A 19,185-nucleotide genomic window follows, 5' to 3' on the forward strand; every position below is an offset into this window, starting at 1 on the left:
ACGTGCTCGGTGGGCCCTACACGATATTAGGTGGAGTACCAGTTTCTTTGGCTCTTCAGCGTAATAAACCTCATCTACACCGTTTACCTGGGCTGTGTTCTCTTGGTGCATCAACTGGTGCAGTATACGACAAGTGGCGACGAAATAATTTTCTGTGATCTGAGTGTTGCACATATACCATGTAGGCTATGTTTGTGTGCGTGTGACTCATACCACAGGGCATGCACGCAATGGTAGAGAAGATGGCTGCCATTACCACATCCAGTCCAGAACATTCCAACTAGTTGTCCCGCATTGATGCGCTGGTGAAAGGTTTCCAGATGGCGCCTCTGCAATTCCAACACAGGTGATGCTCAGCAGCGCGCGGTAAGTTTTTTAGCCTTCGTCCTCTCAACGGTTACAGGTTTGTCCGGAGACTGCCGCTTCCAATATAGCAGTTCTAAACGTAAACAATCTTACGCAACTTCCCTATCCGGGACGTGATCCTCTTCCAGTCGCTAAATGAACTTCTCAGTTACTGCCCACGCTGCAGATTTGCCTCCTTATTACTATGGCTTTTGAACAATCTCTTAGATCGTCTGTGACATTGCAGGATCCTTCACTAGTGTTTGTTGCCTGCCCAACTCGCGGGTCCCAGCCGCAACCATGGCCTTCACACCAAACTGAGTCGCAAACTTCCTGCAGGTGTGTGACAGCCATGGCAGTTATTCTCACGTAGCAATTGCTTTATAATGCACCCAAGGCAACTGTGCTATTACTACCGTAGCAAATTCTACTCCTGTGGCAGAATGGGACACACAGTGAAAGTCTGTCAATCGCCCTCAAGATGAATGTGGAGCCCCTGAATCCAGGATTTGATGAACTGCCCGAATTTCTCGAATCCAGAGGTGTTGCACGTGCAAGTTGTAGTCCCTGTTTTGACTGACTCTTAATTCTCACATTGGAAGTCAATGTCAGTCCTGAGCTTTTCCAAATTTATCTGGGTTCTTCCATGACTATCATAGTTTGGGAAACTTATCAGTGTCTAGGCTCGTCTCTGCTTCAGAAATTCTCCAGACAACTCTGCAGTAATGACGCATCTGTGGTTAACTCGGAGGGGCCATAAATTTCCTTCGTTTGGACATTTTTAACGCCTTGGGCCTGGATGCCGATGGATTAGCTAACAGCATCCAGCCATCAACAGCTATCTGCTGTATCTGTGACTTATGCACCAAACAGGAGTCAGATTCTTCTCAACCTTCTACCAACACCACAAGGTTTGAGACTGATGTCACCCTACGCCCAACAGCCACGTCCTATTTCTTCAAGACACGAAACGTTCTTTTTGCACTCCAGGAAGAGCTAGATTCCGAGCAACAACGCCTGCAACAGGAAAGCATCTTGACGACAGTACCTAACAGAAAGTGTGCCACCTCCATCATTGTTATTAAGAATGCAAATGGGTCACTTAGGATTTGCAGAGATTTCACGGTCACCATTAAATCCCAGCCTGTCATCAGTGCCTAACCCATCTCAACAGTCCAAAACTTTTTATTAAGCCTTACAGGAGACAAGATTTTCGGGAAGATGGACTTGCGAGATGCTTACCTTCAACTGCTGCTGGAACAGGAATTGCAATGCATTTTGGTGATCAAGACCCCAACTGGCCTCTTCTGCTGTAACGGTCTCCCATTTGACATTGCCAGACCCTCAGCTATATTTCAAAGGCATTAGAAAATCTGATTGGGAGGTTCCCAAAATAGCGAACTATCTGGACGATATTATTGTCACAAGGAAAAATGCACAGGCTTTAACAACTCACTTAGATGCCCTTTTTGTTGTGCTCCAGTAAGCCAGTTTCAAATGTTACAAAGGCAGAAACTATTGTTTGGTGTCTCAAGTGGAGCATCTAGGTCATGTCTTAAGTGCCTTGGGAATAGAGCCCACATTACACTACATCCAAGCTGTCCAGAAACTTCTGGTCCCTAAGGACACTAAACAGCTTCAATTCGTTTTGGACCAACTAAATTACTAGATTCAATTCATTCCTCATCCAGCAGACATAGCGGAACCGCTGCATAATTTGTAACGAAAACAAGTAAAATAGAACTGCATTACCACATGCGACAAAGCCTTCAGCGATCTAAAATAAGCTCTTCTTCAGCCAACATACATTATGGTCTACAACCTGTCCATGTCATTAACTGGAGCAGCTGATGCATCCGTCTGTGGTTTCAGCGAGGTGCTGTCACACGAAGTCGGTGGTGTGGGGCACCCTACTGCATTTATTTCGAAAACCTTAACACTGGCCCAACGCAGCTATAGCCCAGATATAAAAAAAAGAGAGTCTAACTAATGTTTTGGGTATTAATAATCACTATAGCTGTATTTTGGTCCTTTATTACTGTACCACTACCGGTTTCCTGGCGTTAAAGCCACATCTTCAAGTGACATATGTTTAAAACATTAGAGAGGAAAATTTTTTTTCCAACATTCATTGTCAGTCAAACACAAAACATTGCTAAAAGACGGTATGTCATGGATTAAAAACTGCCAAATTCCAATATAGTGGATGGATCCAAAACAAATCTTGTCATAGTGATAGGCCCTCCAGTCTACATGGAACCGCGTACAGGGAATGCGGCCGCGTGCTCTGTCATACATTCATGTTTTAATCGTATGTCTCCCGAAGATGCTTTAACGCCACGAAACATGTAGTGGTACAGAAATAAAGGACCAAAATACAACTGAAGCGATTATTAATACCCAAGATGAATACTCATAGCTGTGGTTGCTCCACTGCAAGGTTGTCTGCAGTCGAGGTAATGTGTTTGCCCTCAAAAAATTTCGGACTGTTTGTATGGTCGACTAGTCACACCATTGTCAAATCATAAAGTCTCTCACCTTTGTTCAAAGCCAATGCAAATATTTCGGTCACGATCATTTTCAGCGGTGGGTATTGTTTTGTCTGGCTACACCTACGACATTAGGTATTGTTCCATGCTCAATACATCAATGCTGACGTCGCCTTCAGACTGCGGTGGGTCAGGATCTATAATTTGCTGCAGCATGAGAGGTCTGTTTCCACATGGATGCAGAGGGAGAAGAAGCAGTAGCAACCTTTCCCTTAGACATGAAAATTATCACCCACCATTCATCTGAGGATGTGGTCATTCGAGAAGTGTTCTGTCTCATGAACCACGGTTGGCTGGCGAATTGCAAACACCTGAACCACTCAGAAGCCCAAACAATTTGGTACAGGCGCGACCAGTTATTAACCCTTAAAAACATCCTCTTACTGGAGGGGATATTGGTAGCCCCCGCACCGTGGTTCCACACGCCCTTCGACACTGCATATTGTCACTCATCCACGAGGGACACGGGGATCGTCCTAACAAAGTTGTTGGCTCAGCGAACTGTATATTGGCGTGGGGTTGACACTGACATTGCCAACATGGTGGCAACGTTGGTACTAGCCAGAGTAAACAGGCAGCAAAGGCTCAACGATATTTCAGCTGGCCAGATATGTTCTCACCTTGGTCACAAATCCATTAGGACTTTTGAACCTCATTTTAGGCTATTCCTGGTTTAGAGTTGTCGGTTTAGGCTCAGGCACCGGCAAGAATATTTTCTATAGAAGGTCTCCCAAGAACGAGTCACCGACAATGGCCCCATTTCACGTCTCCTCAGTTTTAAACTTTATGTCTCATCAACGGTATCTCCTTAGTGCAGTGTCCAATGCACTGGCTGAAATATTTGTCTGCACTGTCAAGTCACAAGTGGCAAAACTGTACTACCACAATGATTTAGACGAAGCCCTAATCTCTTTTCTTGCATCACATCGCTCCATCGATCAAGGCAGTGCCAGCCCAGCCAAGAAGCTCCTCAGATGACCCCACCATTCGCAACTCTCCATACTTTATCCAAACAGAGCTGCACCTCCACCTTGGCAGTCACACACTTCATGTACGCAATCATGGATAAGGTCTGGGCGCCGGTTTTTTCCAAAAACCATCGATACTGGGCAACGGAACTAGTCAGGCCATGTTGGAAGTGCAATTAGACACCGGCTCCATGCGCTGCAAACGTATCAAGCAGGTGCAACCCCAGAAAACGCCAACGCGTCCTACAGCTGCTCTTTCACAGCCCCCTTTTCTTTCCAGAGCAGGTCTACCGCCTCCCAGGGCTGTTGAAATCACCGACCAGCTGCCGCCTCAACAGGTTTTGCATGCTTCAACTTTCAGCGAGGTCAGCTCTTACCAGGCACAGGCACTCACACCTGTAGATATCGACCCCATTCCACCTAGTTCACCAGTTCTACCAGCGACCGGCAGGGAAGCAAGCACATTCTGGGGCCGCGCGGACTGGACGCTCGTTTGGAGGCGCCATGTCACTCCCGCCGGAGGTTCGAGTCCTCCCTCGGGCATGGGTGTGTGTGCTGTTCTTAGCATAAGTTAGTGTAAGTAGTGTGTAAGTCTAGGGACCGATGACCTCTGCAGTTTGGTCCCTTAAGAACTCACACACATTTGAACATTTTGAACATTCTGGGACTTTGAGACAGGGGGAATGTGCTGCGTATGGATCTTTCGCCCTATCAACCAGCACTTCTTCTCACTCCTTTAGTATGCAAGTAGCCCTTCCCAGCAGGGTCCAGACGAGGAGTGGGGTCCACACCGCAGAAGATAAGTCAACGATCATGGACCTCACTAAGCTGACAGGAGGCAGTTGAGCGCCACCAGCCTACTTTCAAAGTGAATGTAAGTCTGTTGACTTTGCCTGTCATTGGGATCATCTGCCTACTTACGAACTTGTTTAAATTCAGTGTTTATCACGAACTATTCCAAACAGTTCTTGTAGTTGTCTGTCTTCAAAGAGGAACTTCATTTTACGTGCTTTATAATAAATCTGTTCTACATTGTTTACCAGGGCTGTGCGCTCACTGCGCCTTAAACGGCGCAGAATATAAAAGTTAGCAAGGTCTTTGTACCGCAAGATTTACGCAAGATTGATGAGCCAGCTAGAGCTATGAACTCATCCCATGTATTTCCAGTGCACACTACAGACTTCTTTGATTTTAAAGACGCTGCTGAAACGTTGGTCTCAATGCAGGCGTGTAAGATCTCCAGATGACCATCAAATTGTCTCATGCTTATCCATCTGAAATACCGGTTACTTACTCTGAAACAGAACAATTACAAACTGTCAATGTATTCAAAAGACGAGAGACCATGGCTAATGTACCTCGTGCCATGTTTCATCTGAAAGACCAGCCATGTTTATCGGTAGCAAAACAGAAAGACCTGTTGACAGTGTTGCCATTTCTCTCTCAGTATCACAGAGAGTTCTAAAGTAAACTTTGAAATACCTGACCCCAAGAACGGAGGTTTGTAAGAAACAGAAATGAATACTTTGAGAATTTTTAAATATAATTTTCTTATTCTCTTGTAAAATATTTGAAAGAAATGTGAGATAGTTTTTGTTCCACTAGTTGAAACTTTACTGCTGCTATTTCTGTACTTGTATTATCATCATAGAACATAGTGTCTCTGTAGTAACAGCACTTGACAGACACGCTTTCTTGTTGTAACTTAGAACCAGGCCGCTTCGTGGTATGATACTCAGGAAGTTCTTAATAAGTTGTATATTTTCTCAATTGTCTCGTTATGGTTAGCAGTGATGAGGCGAGTAGCATTATTACGTTGCATTTTGTGTGAAACACAAATACCCTGCCGGAAAAAATTAGTATACCTGAAAAGACAACATCGATTTTTATCCGATGACATCATATGGCATATGATGGGGGACCTAAAATGTATTGATAACGTTTTCAACGTCGTCCGCCAACAGATAGAGCAGTGGTATAGGTTGTTGGGTTGTTTGGGGGAAGAGACCAAACAGCGAGGTCATCGGTCTCATCGTACTAAGGAAGGAAGTCGGCCGTGCCCTTTCAAAGGAACCATCCCGGCATCTGCCTGGAGCGATTTAGGGAAATCACGGAAAACCTAAATCAGGATGGCTGGACGCGGGATTGAACCGTCGCCCTCCCGAATGCGGGTCCAGTGTGCTAACCACTGCTCCACCTCGCTCGGTGGCAGTGGTATACCTGGTAGAGCACCATCTCTGTCTACCCTTTAATCGGAAATGATCACAGCCACAAGGCTCAGTGTGGTGCAAACGTGTGAAGCAAGCAGGCAACCATGCCATACAGTTACTCTCATGCTTCCTACCGCCAACTGAGCGAGTTTGAAAGGGGTCAAATTGTGGCCGTCCGAGTGGTGGGATGGTCCTTTCGGAGAATTGCCGCACTAATTGGGCGTGCTGCGTCAGTTACGGAACGATGCTGGTTTCATTGGCCATATGAACATTCTCACATCCGAAGATGAGTTGCCTGACTTCCACACATGACAGACGCTCGCCAGGATCGTGGTATTCCAAGGGCAGCAGTGGCAGATCGTACAGCTGCCACAGCACAGATAAGAGTCCTTGTGAGCCCAGACGTGTCAACACGAACCGTCACGAAGCGGCTATTAGCAGTGGACCAACGGGCAGGCACACCTCCGGCCCACCTTGTACTCATGACACAGCATCGACGTGCACTGCTCGAGTGGTGACGTCAGAGGATCAGTTGGAAGATGGACGGTTGTCTACACATGGGATGTAGATCTTCTGAGCGCTCTCTCTTAGAGTGCATTCGTCCAAGACACAATGGAGCCTCCCCAGGCCTTATGCTCTGCAAGATGTGCAGCAACTTCCCTGGCCAACATGATCTCTGCACTTGTCTCCAATCGAGCACGTGTGTGATACGATGGGATGAGAAGTGAATCGCACAACTCGTCAACCACCAAGTCTTACAGAATTACGTGAAGTTGTCGAGCAGGCGTGGCATAACGTATCCCAGAACAGTGGGTTCGCCACCTGTACGATCAGCGCCTGCATCGCTGCCCGTCGAGGTTACACCACATAGCAATATGGATGTTTCAGCATGGGTCATTAACTGGTACCGCTTGTGCTATTGATCTGTAAATGCAATCATTGAATGTACTCCATATGCACTGTTGCAATAATAAATCTTGAGTGAATTGGAAACCACTAAGAGGGTGAACTAATTTTTTTTCCCGGCAATATAAGTCGTATACAAAAACAGATACATTATGGTTTGATTCCTTTAACAAATGTAAGATTTGGTGCGATTTTGTCATATGATGACATGGTTGGAGAACGTGCCTGTTATTTGAAGACAAATGTTGATGTTGTTGAGACAGCAACCAGCCACAAATTTATGTTAACTTCCTTTATTCGAAAGGTACCGTTACCGGTTTCGAATCATTACGATTCATTGTCAGACGGCTTTACAATATGTGCTGCGTGTTTTACTGATTAGTTATCCTAAAATATAAATAATACATAATTATAAGTACGTCGCAAGATGGCTGAGTGACAGATTTGCATTCTGATGTAAACCACGTGAAATGTCGCTTTGCAGTACTTGTTTTCATATTTTTCGTCCAGCAGACAACGTTTGTAGTTTTCGCCGCATTCAGTCATTGCACACGTCAACTTGCATAATTGAGCGCTTCAGATTTGTCACTGATAGCATTTCCACCATATTTCTATCGCTAAACACGTAAATATGCGGTGCATGTTAGAAGTCTGTCCTGTGACAAAGCTGAAGTGCTCAGTGATACAAATTTACGTGTTGCATTTCCACCATATTTCTATCATTAAACACGTAGACATGCGGTGCATGTTAGAAGTCTGTTCTGTGACAAAGCTGAAGTGTTCAGTGATACAAATTTGCTATTCACAATATACATAAATGACCTTGTGGATGACATCAGAAGTTCACTGAGGCTTTTTGCGGATGATGCTGTGGTATATCGAGAGGTTGTAACAATGGAAAATTGTACTGAAATGCAGGAGGATCTGCAGCGAATTGACGCATGGTGCTGGGAATGGCAATTGAATCTCAATGTAGACAAGTTTAGTGTGCTGCGAATACATAGAAAGAAAGATCCCTTATCATTTAGCTACAATATAGCAGGTCAGCAACTGGAAGCAGTTAATTCCATAAATTATCTGGGAGTAGGCATTAGGAGTGATTTAAAACGGAATGGTCATATAAAGTTGGTCGTCGGTAAAGCAGATGCCAGACTGAGATTCATTGGAAGAATCCTAAGGAAATGCAATCCGAAAACAAAGGAAGTAGGTTACAGTACGCTTGTTCGCCCACTGCTTGAATACTGCTCAGCAGTGTGGGATCCGTACCAGATAGGGTTGATAGAAGAGATAGAGAAGATCCAACGGAGAGCAGCGCGCTTCGTTACAGGATCATTTAGTAATCGCGAAAGCGTTACGGAGATGATAGATAAACTCCAGTGGAAGACTCTGCAGGAGAGACGCTCAGTAGCTCGGTACGGGCTTTTGTTGAAGTTTCAAGAACATACGTTCACCGAGGAGTCAAGCAGTATATTGCTCCCTCCTACTTGTATGTCGCGAAGAGACCATGAGGATAAAATCAGAGATTAGAGCCCACAGAGAGGCATACCGACAATCCTTCTTTCCGCGAACAATACGAGACTGGAATAGAAGGGAGAACCGATAGAGGTACTCAGGGTACCATCCGCCACACACCGTCAGGTGGCTTGTGGAGTATGGATGTAGATGTAGTGTTGTAAGATTTGGCACTTAGAATGTTTTCCATTTCTGCTCTTCAGTCATGCGAAGATGACCAAAACCGGTGAACCGTGGGGTGTTTACTTCTATTGTTAGTGGAGAGTTGAAGGAGTCATCGAAAGAGAGAAATTCCAGGTGCAGTGTGAACCACAGAGGTGACACACATGGAAGGGACGAGGTCGAATGAGAGGAAAAGTCGAAGAGATGTACAGGCCAGAGAAGAGGTGTGCTGCTGGAGGACTCACCGTGTCGTCGGCGTGCACGTAGTTGTTGACGTAGAGCATGTTGGCCCACCAGTGGCTGCGGCAGGCGCGCCGGTCCCAGCCCAGCAGCCGAGACCACAGCGGGCCGCGGCCGGCGTGCGGGGCCAGCGTCGACGCCACCGCCACAGTCGCCGCGTACGACGGCGTCAGCCTGCCGGCAGACAAAACACCGAGCAGCTGAGAGCCACGCCTCGCTGCTGAGGTCGCTGTCTCGTCCCGTCCCACTACAGTCCTCAGGGTGGCACCTAGCTGTCGACTCACAACGAACCCCTTGAGTTTGAGGTCGCAAGTATAGTCTATAGTAAAGCTCATTTCAAAGTGTTGTGTTAACAGTTATGACAGGAAAAATGTTACCTGCTAATGACTCACCATGTGCATCAGAGGGCGACAGAAAATGAGTGTCCGGGACGTACAGAGTTCAACCTGCTATGTTACACTACTGGCCATTAAAATCACTACACCACGAAGATGACGTGCTACAGACCCGAAATTTAACCGACAGGAAGAAGATGCTGCGATATGCAAATTATAAGCTTTTCAGAGCATTCACACAAGGTTGGCGCCGGGACGACATCTACAACGTGCTGAAATGAGTAAAGTTTCCAACCGATTTCTCATACACAAACAGCAGTTGACCGGCGTTGCCTGGTGAAACGTTGTTGTGATGCCTTGTGTAAGGAGGAGAAATGCGTACCATCACGTTTCCGACTTCGATAAAGGTCGGATTGTAGTCTATCGCGATTGCGGTTTATCGTATCGCGACATTGCTGCTCGCGTTGGTCGAGGTCCAATGACCGTTAGCAGAATATGGAATCGGTGGGTTCAGGCGGGTAATACGGAACGCCGTGCTGGATCCCAACGGCCTCGTATCACTAGCAGTCGAGATGACAGCCATCTTATCCGCATGACTGTAACGGATCGTGCAGCCACGTCTCGATCTGTGAGTCAACAGATGGTGACGTTTGCAAGACAACAACCATCTGCACGAACAGTTCGATGACGTTTCCAGCAGCATTGACTATCAGCTCGGAGACCGTGGCTGCGGTTACTCTTGACGCTGCATCACAGACAGGAGTGCCTGCGATGGTGTAATCAACAACGAACGTGGGTGCACGAATGGCAAAACGTCATTTTTTCGGACGAATCCAGGTTCTGTTTACAGCATCATGATGGTCGCATCCGTGTTTGGCGACATCGCGGTGAACGCACATTGGAAGCGTGCATTGGTCATCGCCATACTGGCGTCCCGGCGCCATGGTATGGGGTGCCATTGGTTACACGTCTCGGTCATCTCTTGTTCGCATTGACGGCACTCTGAACAGTGGACGTTACATTTCAGATGTGTTACGACCCGTGCTTGTAACCCTTCATTCGATCCCTGCGGACCCTACATTTCAGCAGGATAATGCACTACCGCAGGTCCTGTACGGGCCTTTCTGGGACAGAAAATGTCCAACTACTGCCCTGACTAGCACATTCTCCAGATCTCTCACCAACTGAAAACGTCTGGTCAATGGTGGCCGAGCAACTGGCTCGTCACAATACGCCAGTCACAACTCTTGATGAACTGTGGTATCGTGTTGAAGCTGCACGGGCAGCTGTACCTGTACACGCCTTCCAAGCTCTGAGTCAATGCCCAGGCGTATCAAGGCCGTTATTACGGCCAGAGGTGGTTGTTCTGGGTAATGATTCTCAGGATCTATGCACCCAAATTGCGTGAAAATGTAGTCACATGTCAATTCTAGTATAATATATTTGTCCAATGAACACCCGTTTATCATCTGCATTTCTTCTTGGTGTAGCAATTTTAATGGCCAGTAGTGTAGTTGTCGAGCCACAAAGAGCCCCTAGAGTGCGAGGTCACAAATTGAGTGTTTAGTAAGGCTCATTTCAAAGTGCTGTGTTAACAGTTATGACAGGAAAAATGTTACCTGCTAATGACTCACCATGTGCATCAGAGCGCGACAGAAAATGAGTGTCCGGGACGTGCAGAGTTCAACCTGCTATGGTACGAGGGTCACTCCAAAACAAATGCGCACTATTTTTTTTTAAATCTATCTTTTATTCTATATGTTTCAAAGTTTTATAGGTGTGTAGATACATCCTTTACGAACAATATTTTCATTTCTCCACATAATTTCCATTCCTCTCAACTGCCTTACGTCACCTTGGAACCAGCCCCTGTATACCCGCATGGTAAAATTCTGGGCTAACCTGTTGGAGCCACTGTTTGGCAGGGTGCACGAGGGAGTCATCATCTTCAAACATTGTTCCACGAAGAGAGTCTTTCAGTTTCCCAAAGAGATGATAGTCACATGGATTCAGGTCAGGACTGTAATGCGGGTGTTTCAGTGTTGTCCATCCGAGTTTTGTGATCGCTTCCATGGTTTTTTGACTGACATGTGACCGTGCATTGTTGTGCAACAGCAAAACATCCTGCTTTTGCCGATGTGGTCGAACACGACTCAGTCGAGCTTGAAGTTTCTTCAGTGTCGTCACATATGCAACAGAATTTATAGTGGTTCCACTTGGCATGATGCCCACAAGCAAGAGTCCTTCGGAATAGAAAAACACCGTAGCCATAACTTTTCCGGCAGAAGGTATGGTTTTGAATTATTTTTTCCTTGAGTGAATTTTCATGATGCCACTCCATTGATTGCCTCTTCGTCTCTGGTGAAAAATGATGGAGCCATGTTTCATCACCTGTCACAATTATTCCAAGAAATTCATCTCCACCATTCTCGTACTGTTCCAAAAGTTCGCTGTATACCGTTTTTCTTGTTTCTTTGTGAGACACTGTGAACATCATGGGAACCCACCTAGCACAAACCTTTTTTAACGCCAACACTTTCAGTATTCTGCAAACACTTCCTTCCCCTATCCCAACGTAGCGTGACAATTCGTTCACTGTGATGCGTCTGTCAATTCGTTAACTCTCTGCACATTGTCTGGAGTGTGTGCAGTACGAGGCCTGCCGCTGCGAGGACAATCCTCAATACTGCCGTGCCCGCTTTCATCACGTAACCTGCTTGCCCACCAACTATCTGTACCGCGATCGACAGCAGCATCTCCATACACCTTTTTCAACCTCTTGTGGATGTTTCCCACTGTCTCGTTTTCAAAGTACAGGAATTCTATGACAGCACGTTCCTTCTGACGAACGTCAAGTGTAGCAGCAATTTTGAAGACATGCTGTGACGGTACCACTCACGGGAACAGGCTGAACTAAGTTTGAAAACACGCAGGAAGGGTGTATCTACACACTGTAAAACTTTCACACATGCAGAATGAACACTGTATTTTTACAAAAACAGTGTGCATTTCTTTTGGAGTGAACCTCGTATGTATGTATTACACTTCAGAGGGAAAATGGACATCATGGACACTCAAGAAATGTTCAGACCATACCATAAACTTGCGCCATAAACACCAATGAAAAATGGCGCGCCACAGCGATCATAAAGGTTCACACCATCAAGATCGGAGCGAACTCCTGGGGGTTATTAACCGTGCAGAACGTTCAGCTAGGTATCTAGTCTTGAAGAATGCATATAGATTCATATTGCTGTAACGAGGCGATGAGAACTGATGGAACATGATGGCGTGCAATCGAAAGCGAAAAAATCCGTCCTGGAGCTTACCACAAAACTGGCTATCCTTTAAGGCATAGCTGCAGATACTGCGATGTTGTCTTTTATAGGCACGGAAAAAACATAAATTTAGAGAATGAATTTGTCCAGTGGTTCCAGGTGGTATAATCGGCAATGGCACACGCTTTACAGGAGGGATAGTTTGCTCTACAGGAGTATGATTTTCATATGCAGACCAGGTATCAAGAAAAAGCAAGTTGTTATGACCAACTAATGGTCAGAAGCACTGCTCATACCTCGGTTGTAGTTCTCTTACGCCCTTTTCCTCACTATTGCTTGCTATGACCTAAATATTCCCTCCTGTACTTGCAAGATCACGCACACGGGAAAGATTCGTAGGGGACAGAGCACCTCCAACTTCTCGCAGCATGATAAGTAACTTTCCAGCAATTCATCATCCACTTTAACAGTCGGCATAATTGTACACGAATGCGTTAAGGCATTGATCTTGATGCATGTGTCTTCGTACCCGTAATTCCAGGGTTTCTTCCATATGTGTTTCCCCTTCAAATCCTTATTGGTCGGAGCTGAAAACAAATTCATTATTAAATGGTGGGATAAGTTTGTTTATCTCAACTACAAATTTTCGGGACGATTCTACTGTGCATCATCAAGCTGACGCTTAGCTTGAAATTTAGTTATCTTAGATCTTCCAATTCTGTAGCACTGTTTGAAGTTATGCAACCATTCGCTGATTCTCTTAAAAACACTGTAATCTATGCAGTTTGATGTGCATAAGGTAGTAAGTTACTGTCATGCACATCCTGTAAATTGTATCGAGCGTGCCTGAAACGCGCAAACACTAGCTTTTGTAACAAGTGCGCCTCCAAATAGTTCAAATGGCTCTGAGCATAATGGGACTTAACATCTGAGGTCATCAGTGCCTAGAACTTAGAACTACTTAAACGTAACTAGCCTAAGGACATCACCCACATTCATGCCCGAGGCAGGATTCGAACCTGCGACCGTAGCGATCGCGCGGTTCCAGACTGAAGCGCCTAGAACCGCTCGGCCACAGCGGCCGGCAAGCGCGCCTTCTCCTCCCTTGAATATCCGTAGATTTTCTTTTGCATTATGTGGTCATACTGCTGTGGACTTACTAGAAATCTGCTCATAATTGTTTTTTTACTACGCTGCTGATGATCTTCCACATACGTATTATGTTTAGTGCCCGTTCCTTGGTCAACAATTGTCCTTTATTACGTTTCACCGCAGATGAGATTTGTGACTCCCTATCCGACAGGGATGATCAACTACACGGCCCGACAGTTGTTTCAGTAGCACTTTCACTTGCTAAGCACGTATCATCATTGTATTTCTGATGTACATTGTCCACCCTCTCGAGCGTATACGACACCACTTACAACACTGACTCACTTTGCAGAAACTCTACTATTTCGTCTGCCGCTTCTTTCTCAGTGTGCGAAATTACTTGTGTTCCTTTCTGATGAAATGTCAACTTCGGCAACTGTTACTATAGATGTAACGTAATGTTTGCTTCCTTTAATGTTGCCATTGCTTTGCTTTGTATCAACACCACTAGCGCTGTAGCACTGTTGCGAATTACTAGTCTACTAAAAAGTTCAACTAAGCTCCGTAGCCTCATGCTGGTCTCACCATTGGCTACCTCGAGTCGCGCTCCGTGTTGCAGTCAATATTGTGGTTGGATGGTAGACAACATGCAGGGCACTGAATGGTGTAAACATCATTGCCCTTTTGCGACCTTGCACTCAAGGGGTTCCTTGTCAGACATTTCGAACAACCTTCTATTCAAGATGCTAGGAAGTTTGACATGGTTTTACCGTCAAACTTCAACATTGGACTACAAGCCCAGATGGTTACGTAAAACTGACTGCGATATTCCTTCACCGACGTCAAATTCTGGTGAAGACAGAGGGACAGAGGTCTGAATTGAAGATGTCATCTACAGGCATAACCGAGGGATCAGTCTTATCCTCTGCAGTCTATAACTTTTAATCTGTCTGACAAAAAATGTGAAGCACCTAGAAGGAAGGAAGGTGCTTAAGTAAAACCTCATGAGACGAGAGGGGGTCTGATGTTATTTTAGTGATTACAAAATCGAATCAAACCTACAAATAACTCAGCACCCCACATATCGGAACGACGATGCACCATTTCTGACGTGAATCCATGCACTGATTCCTTTGGGAAGAATGTCACGAAGCCGTTACATCCTCTCTTGAGGCAAGTTGACCCACAATTGTTGTAACTGGCCCTTGATATCCTGGATACTGCCACATCCGAGCTGATGCCACACATATTCTATCAGGGACAGGTCCGTAGATCTTACTGGCCACATTAGTACCACAATATCACACAGACACTTCATGGAGACACGTGCCATGTGTGGGCGAGCATTGTCGTATTGAAAAATGGCACGACGGTACTGTCACGTGGAAGCCAACACATGAGGGCGCAGGATGTCCGTGACGTACCGCTGTCCCGTCAGAGTTGCTTGAATAAGTACCACACCTGACCTAGAACAATACCCTGTGGCTCGCCACACCATGATGCCATGAGTAACACTATAATGCCTCTCCACAACATTGAAAGAACGGGATATCTCTGCATGTCGTTGCTATACTTGCGAACGGTGGGAGTCCGGGGTAGTGCAGAACCGCGATCCACCACTGAACACCCGTTACGCCAGTCATCAGTGCTCCTTGCTTACCGGTCACAGCAGCACTCCAAACGAAACCAATTGCGGCATTGACGGCAGCCCACACATGAGACGGTAATTCCATAGTCCAGCTGCTGTTAGCCTATGAACATTGGTGCGGGACGACTCAGAATGTTGCAGGGAGTCCATTGCAGATGTGAAGTTGTTACGATCTGCTTTGTGCAGAATACGGCGCTCCTCTCTTGTCGGGCGCTAAAGACTACACTGTTGAACGCCCATAACACCATATCCATCCATCCATCCATCCATCCGTCCCTATCTTGTGGTAGTCAAACGTATTAGATCTTAAGTTTGACGACGAGTATGGCTGCCATCACGTTCCCACGCAGTGCCACATTGGGGCACTGTCACATCCGAATGCCTCACATATCGAGATATGTGCGATTAGGTCAGCTGGCCAAATGGAGATCTATAATGAGGGTCTTTCCAAACTCTGTTACTTGCTGATAATACTGTCTCACACACTCACAGTGATCTGACACTGATCATGCCGCTTGTATACATTACCAGACCTGGCAATAACAGTAAACACGAACTACACAAATGCAGTCTGTGGCCGTTCCAGCTATCACAAAGAACTGACACTATGATCATTTACACACCTGCCGAAGGCATGTACATGTCAAAGTTAGATTGGCATCCGATGATTTCTTCTGCTTGCTCGACTTTTGTATCAGGGATTGTACGTGGATGACATTCCGACCCTGGAAAATGTGATGATTGCACAATTTGGACATGACATGGCCTTTCTGACCAATGGCTGTTCCCACACCGCGAATAACGTTCAAAGCCTTCAAGCTCAGATTGCGGCAATAGAAGGATGGTGTAGGAAGAACAAAATGCAATTAAAATCCCAGGAGTGCACTGCTGGTTTATTTTAGCTCAAAGAGACGCATGAACGGCAGTCACATGACCAAAACCTATGAAATATCTGATAAGGACGTATGACACAACATTTACCTTTAACGATCATGTCCAGTACAAAACACGACGTATCATTCGCATGACGAAGATGCTACTGCCCTTATTCCTAGGTAACGAAGTGGGAACGAGCGCGAAAGTACTACTGTATAAGGCCACAGTCCTAACAGTAATTCTCTGTCGTAGCTCCTCTTGGAACCTCGCCAGCGAGTACCAACTGCGGAAGATACACGTCGTCCCAAACGAAGTCCTCCGATGGATTGTCAACATATCCTGGTTATCAAAAAAACGTCGACATCCACCGGGAAGTAAACATTGACACCTTATGTGTCCTTATCAAAGAACAGTCGCGGCAGTTAGACGACAAAATACACAAAGAACGGCTCCACATATGACAGGTCAGGGATGTCTGCACAACCTTTCCCCAAGTAAAAACTAGTTTTAAGGTACCTTGGTCTCTAAAACAGAATTAATGTTATTCATACTAACTTTTAACTAAATGTGGAACATTTCTTCTTCTTTTCCTTTTGCTAGTCCCTATGTCCCACATGTTGCACAGGGTCAGCATGGTTAAGGTCAGATTTGGCATGGTTAATTTTAAGGGGTGGTCAGATGCCCTTCCTGTCGCCACCACCCCGAACCCCCCCTCGAGATGGAACGAGAGTACCTCAGATGTCTGCGTCTAGTGTAAGCCATGGAATAGTGCGAAAGTGTTCAAATGTCTGCGACTCGTGTAACTGAGGCGGGACATGGCGACCAGCCTGGTATTCTCCTAGTGGGATGTGGGAAACCGCCTAAAAACCACATCTAGGTTGGCTGGCATACCGACCATCGTCGTCAATCCGCCGGGGATTCGTTCCGGGGCCGGCGCGCCTACCCGAGTCCAGGGAGCAGCGCATTAGCGCTCTCGGCTAACCTGGCGGGTCTAAATACGGAATATTTAATTACCATAAATAATTACAACATTGTAAGAGGTGAAACGACCATGTCGAAAACCCTTTCAAGTGAACCCTTTCAACGGAACATAGAAGAAGTAGAACCGCAGGAGACACAAAGGACGAACTTCATACGAACAAAAAAGTGGTCCACTCACTTCATTACTTCTCCATTAAAATGCGATGTGACAACGCCTCAGTGCCTGGCTTGCATGTCCTAAGTGTTTGCGTCACGATAATCAGTGGGTCTACCTTTGTCTGTTTATGGCATTCTATAAGTTACATATGTAATATTCTTGTTTTATTTACGGGGCAGTTAAATCAGAAGGATAGAAATGGAAATGAAGACCCATGCTTCTTGACACAGCGTAGGGGAACGATGGGGGAGACCCGCACCGCCGTACTAGGCAAGATCCTAATGGAGGTGGTCTGCCGTTGCCTTCCTCCGACCATATTGGGGATGAATAATGATAATGATTATGAAGACGACACAACACACAGTCATCTCGGGGCAGGTGAAAATCCCTGACCCCGCCGGGAATCGAACCCGAGAGCCCATGATCGGGAAGCGAGAACGCTACCGCGAGACCACGAGCTGCCGACCAGCTGGATAGAGGGGATGAAAATAAATTATTTATTACATCTACATTTATATCTATAATTCGCGACCCATTTTACGCTGTATGCGGAGGGTACGTTGTGTCACTTTCCACTTTTCCTGTTCCAGTCGCGTATAGTTCAAAAATGAGCATCGTGCAAGAGTAATATCACACGACGATAACCTGCCTCATGAACTGAGCCACCCACGCAAGGTTTTCAGGCATAACGGCTACAGCGCCCATCAAGTGAAAGAAGTGATTTCTGGGAAATATCAGAATAAGACCACCGACGAAGAGCAGGAAAAGAAACTTGCTTTGATGCCATTCTGTGGCTCTGTGTCGGGCAAGATAAACCGCCTCATTGAAACGACATAAGATCAAATCAATATTCAGGCCTCCAACGAAAATCCGTCAATTACTGAGACCAGTTAAAGACGCAGTAGGGCTCACCTGGAGTCTACGAAATACCTTGTGAGTCTGGCCAGAAGAACATCGGACAAAGAGTGCGCACTGTGGAACAACGCAGGAAAGAACATGAGAGGTATTATCGCCTACGCTATCCAGAGAAATCTGCGTTAGCTGAGCATGCGTTAGAAAACGGTCACCACATAAAATTTGACGATACCTCTGTCGTGGCTCGCACTAACGGCTTCTGGGACAGCTTAATAAAGGAAGCTATTGAAATAAAAATTACCGGAGACACCCCGAATAGAGACGGTGGTTTGCAGCTCAGCGCTCCGTGGGATCCAGCGATCGCAGGGTTGAAGAGGGCACATCGAACGCCGACTCAATACATGCCCATATATGAAACATTTTATTCAACCCAGAACGTGCCTAGTCATCCAATTCCAGTTGCAAGTTGCCTATATATCAACTCCAAGGGGCAAGAAAAATTTGATTTTCAGTATTTCTGATAATTATCGATCGAATTCAAAAATTTAAAACACTGTCATAATATATTCAGTTATAAGTTTAATCTTACGTTAAAGATTTGACACAATAAGGCAAGTGCTTAAGGTATAAACTGTGAAAATATGTGTTGAGACGGAGGAACTCATGGCGCTCAAATTACTCAGGCTATATTAATCAGTATTTGCGAATGAGAGCACTTAGCGACTTCCAACAAACTGTACACATAATTTCAACTTTCACGAAACTTTTTCTCAGGGACACCTGGTAAAATAATGAAAGGAAAATACTTTATGACTCACTACATTTTGGCTGATCAGGCAGTAAAACTTCAGCATCAGGCATTAGGTTTTAACATATTACTAGCTTAGCACAGATTTTGCAGTTAGTATCCACAAATACTACTGAATATGCCTGTAAAACTATATCTTTGTATGACACATAGTTCAGGAGATATGAGTCATAATCATGGAGATGCATGAAAAATTGTGACTTTGACTGTACAGATTTTACATTCTTGATGCAATTACTTAACTCAGTAACTCATTTGTGAAG

General features: G+C 45.6%; 1 protein-coding gene across 1 annotated transcript in view; it reads right to left on the reverse strand.

Annotated features, from left to right (window-relative positions):
* LOC126412336 (nose resistant to fluoxetine protein 6-like) overlaps positions 1–19,185 on the reverse strand; it is a 270,762-nt gene that overhangs the window by 89,742 nt on the left and 161,835 nt on the right. The window contains exon 8 of the mRNA XM_050081879.1: positions 8,898–9,066. Coding sequence (XP_049937836.1) covers positions 8,898–9,066 — 169 coding nt within the window. The remainder of the gene's footprint in view (positions 1–8,897; positions 9,067–19,185) is intronic.

The sequence above is a fragment of the Schistocerca serialis genome, chromosome 7 (assembly GCF_023864345.2).
Source record: "Schistocerca serialis cubense isolate TAMUIC-IGC-003099 chromosome 7, iqSchSeri2.2, whole genome shotgun sequence".
NCBI classification, from domain to species: Eukaryota; Metazoa; Arthropoda; class Insecta; order Orthoptera; family Acrididae; genus Schistocerca; species Schistocerca serialis.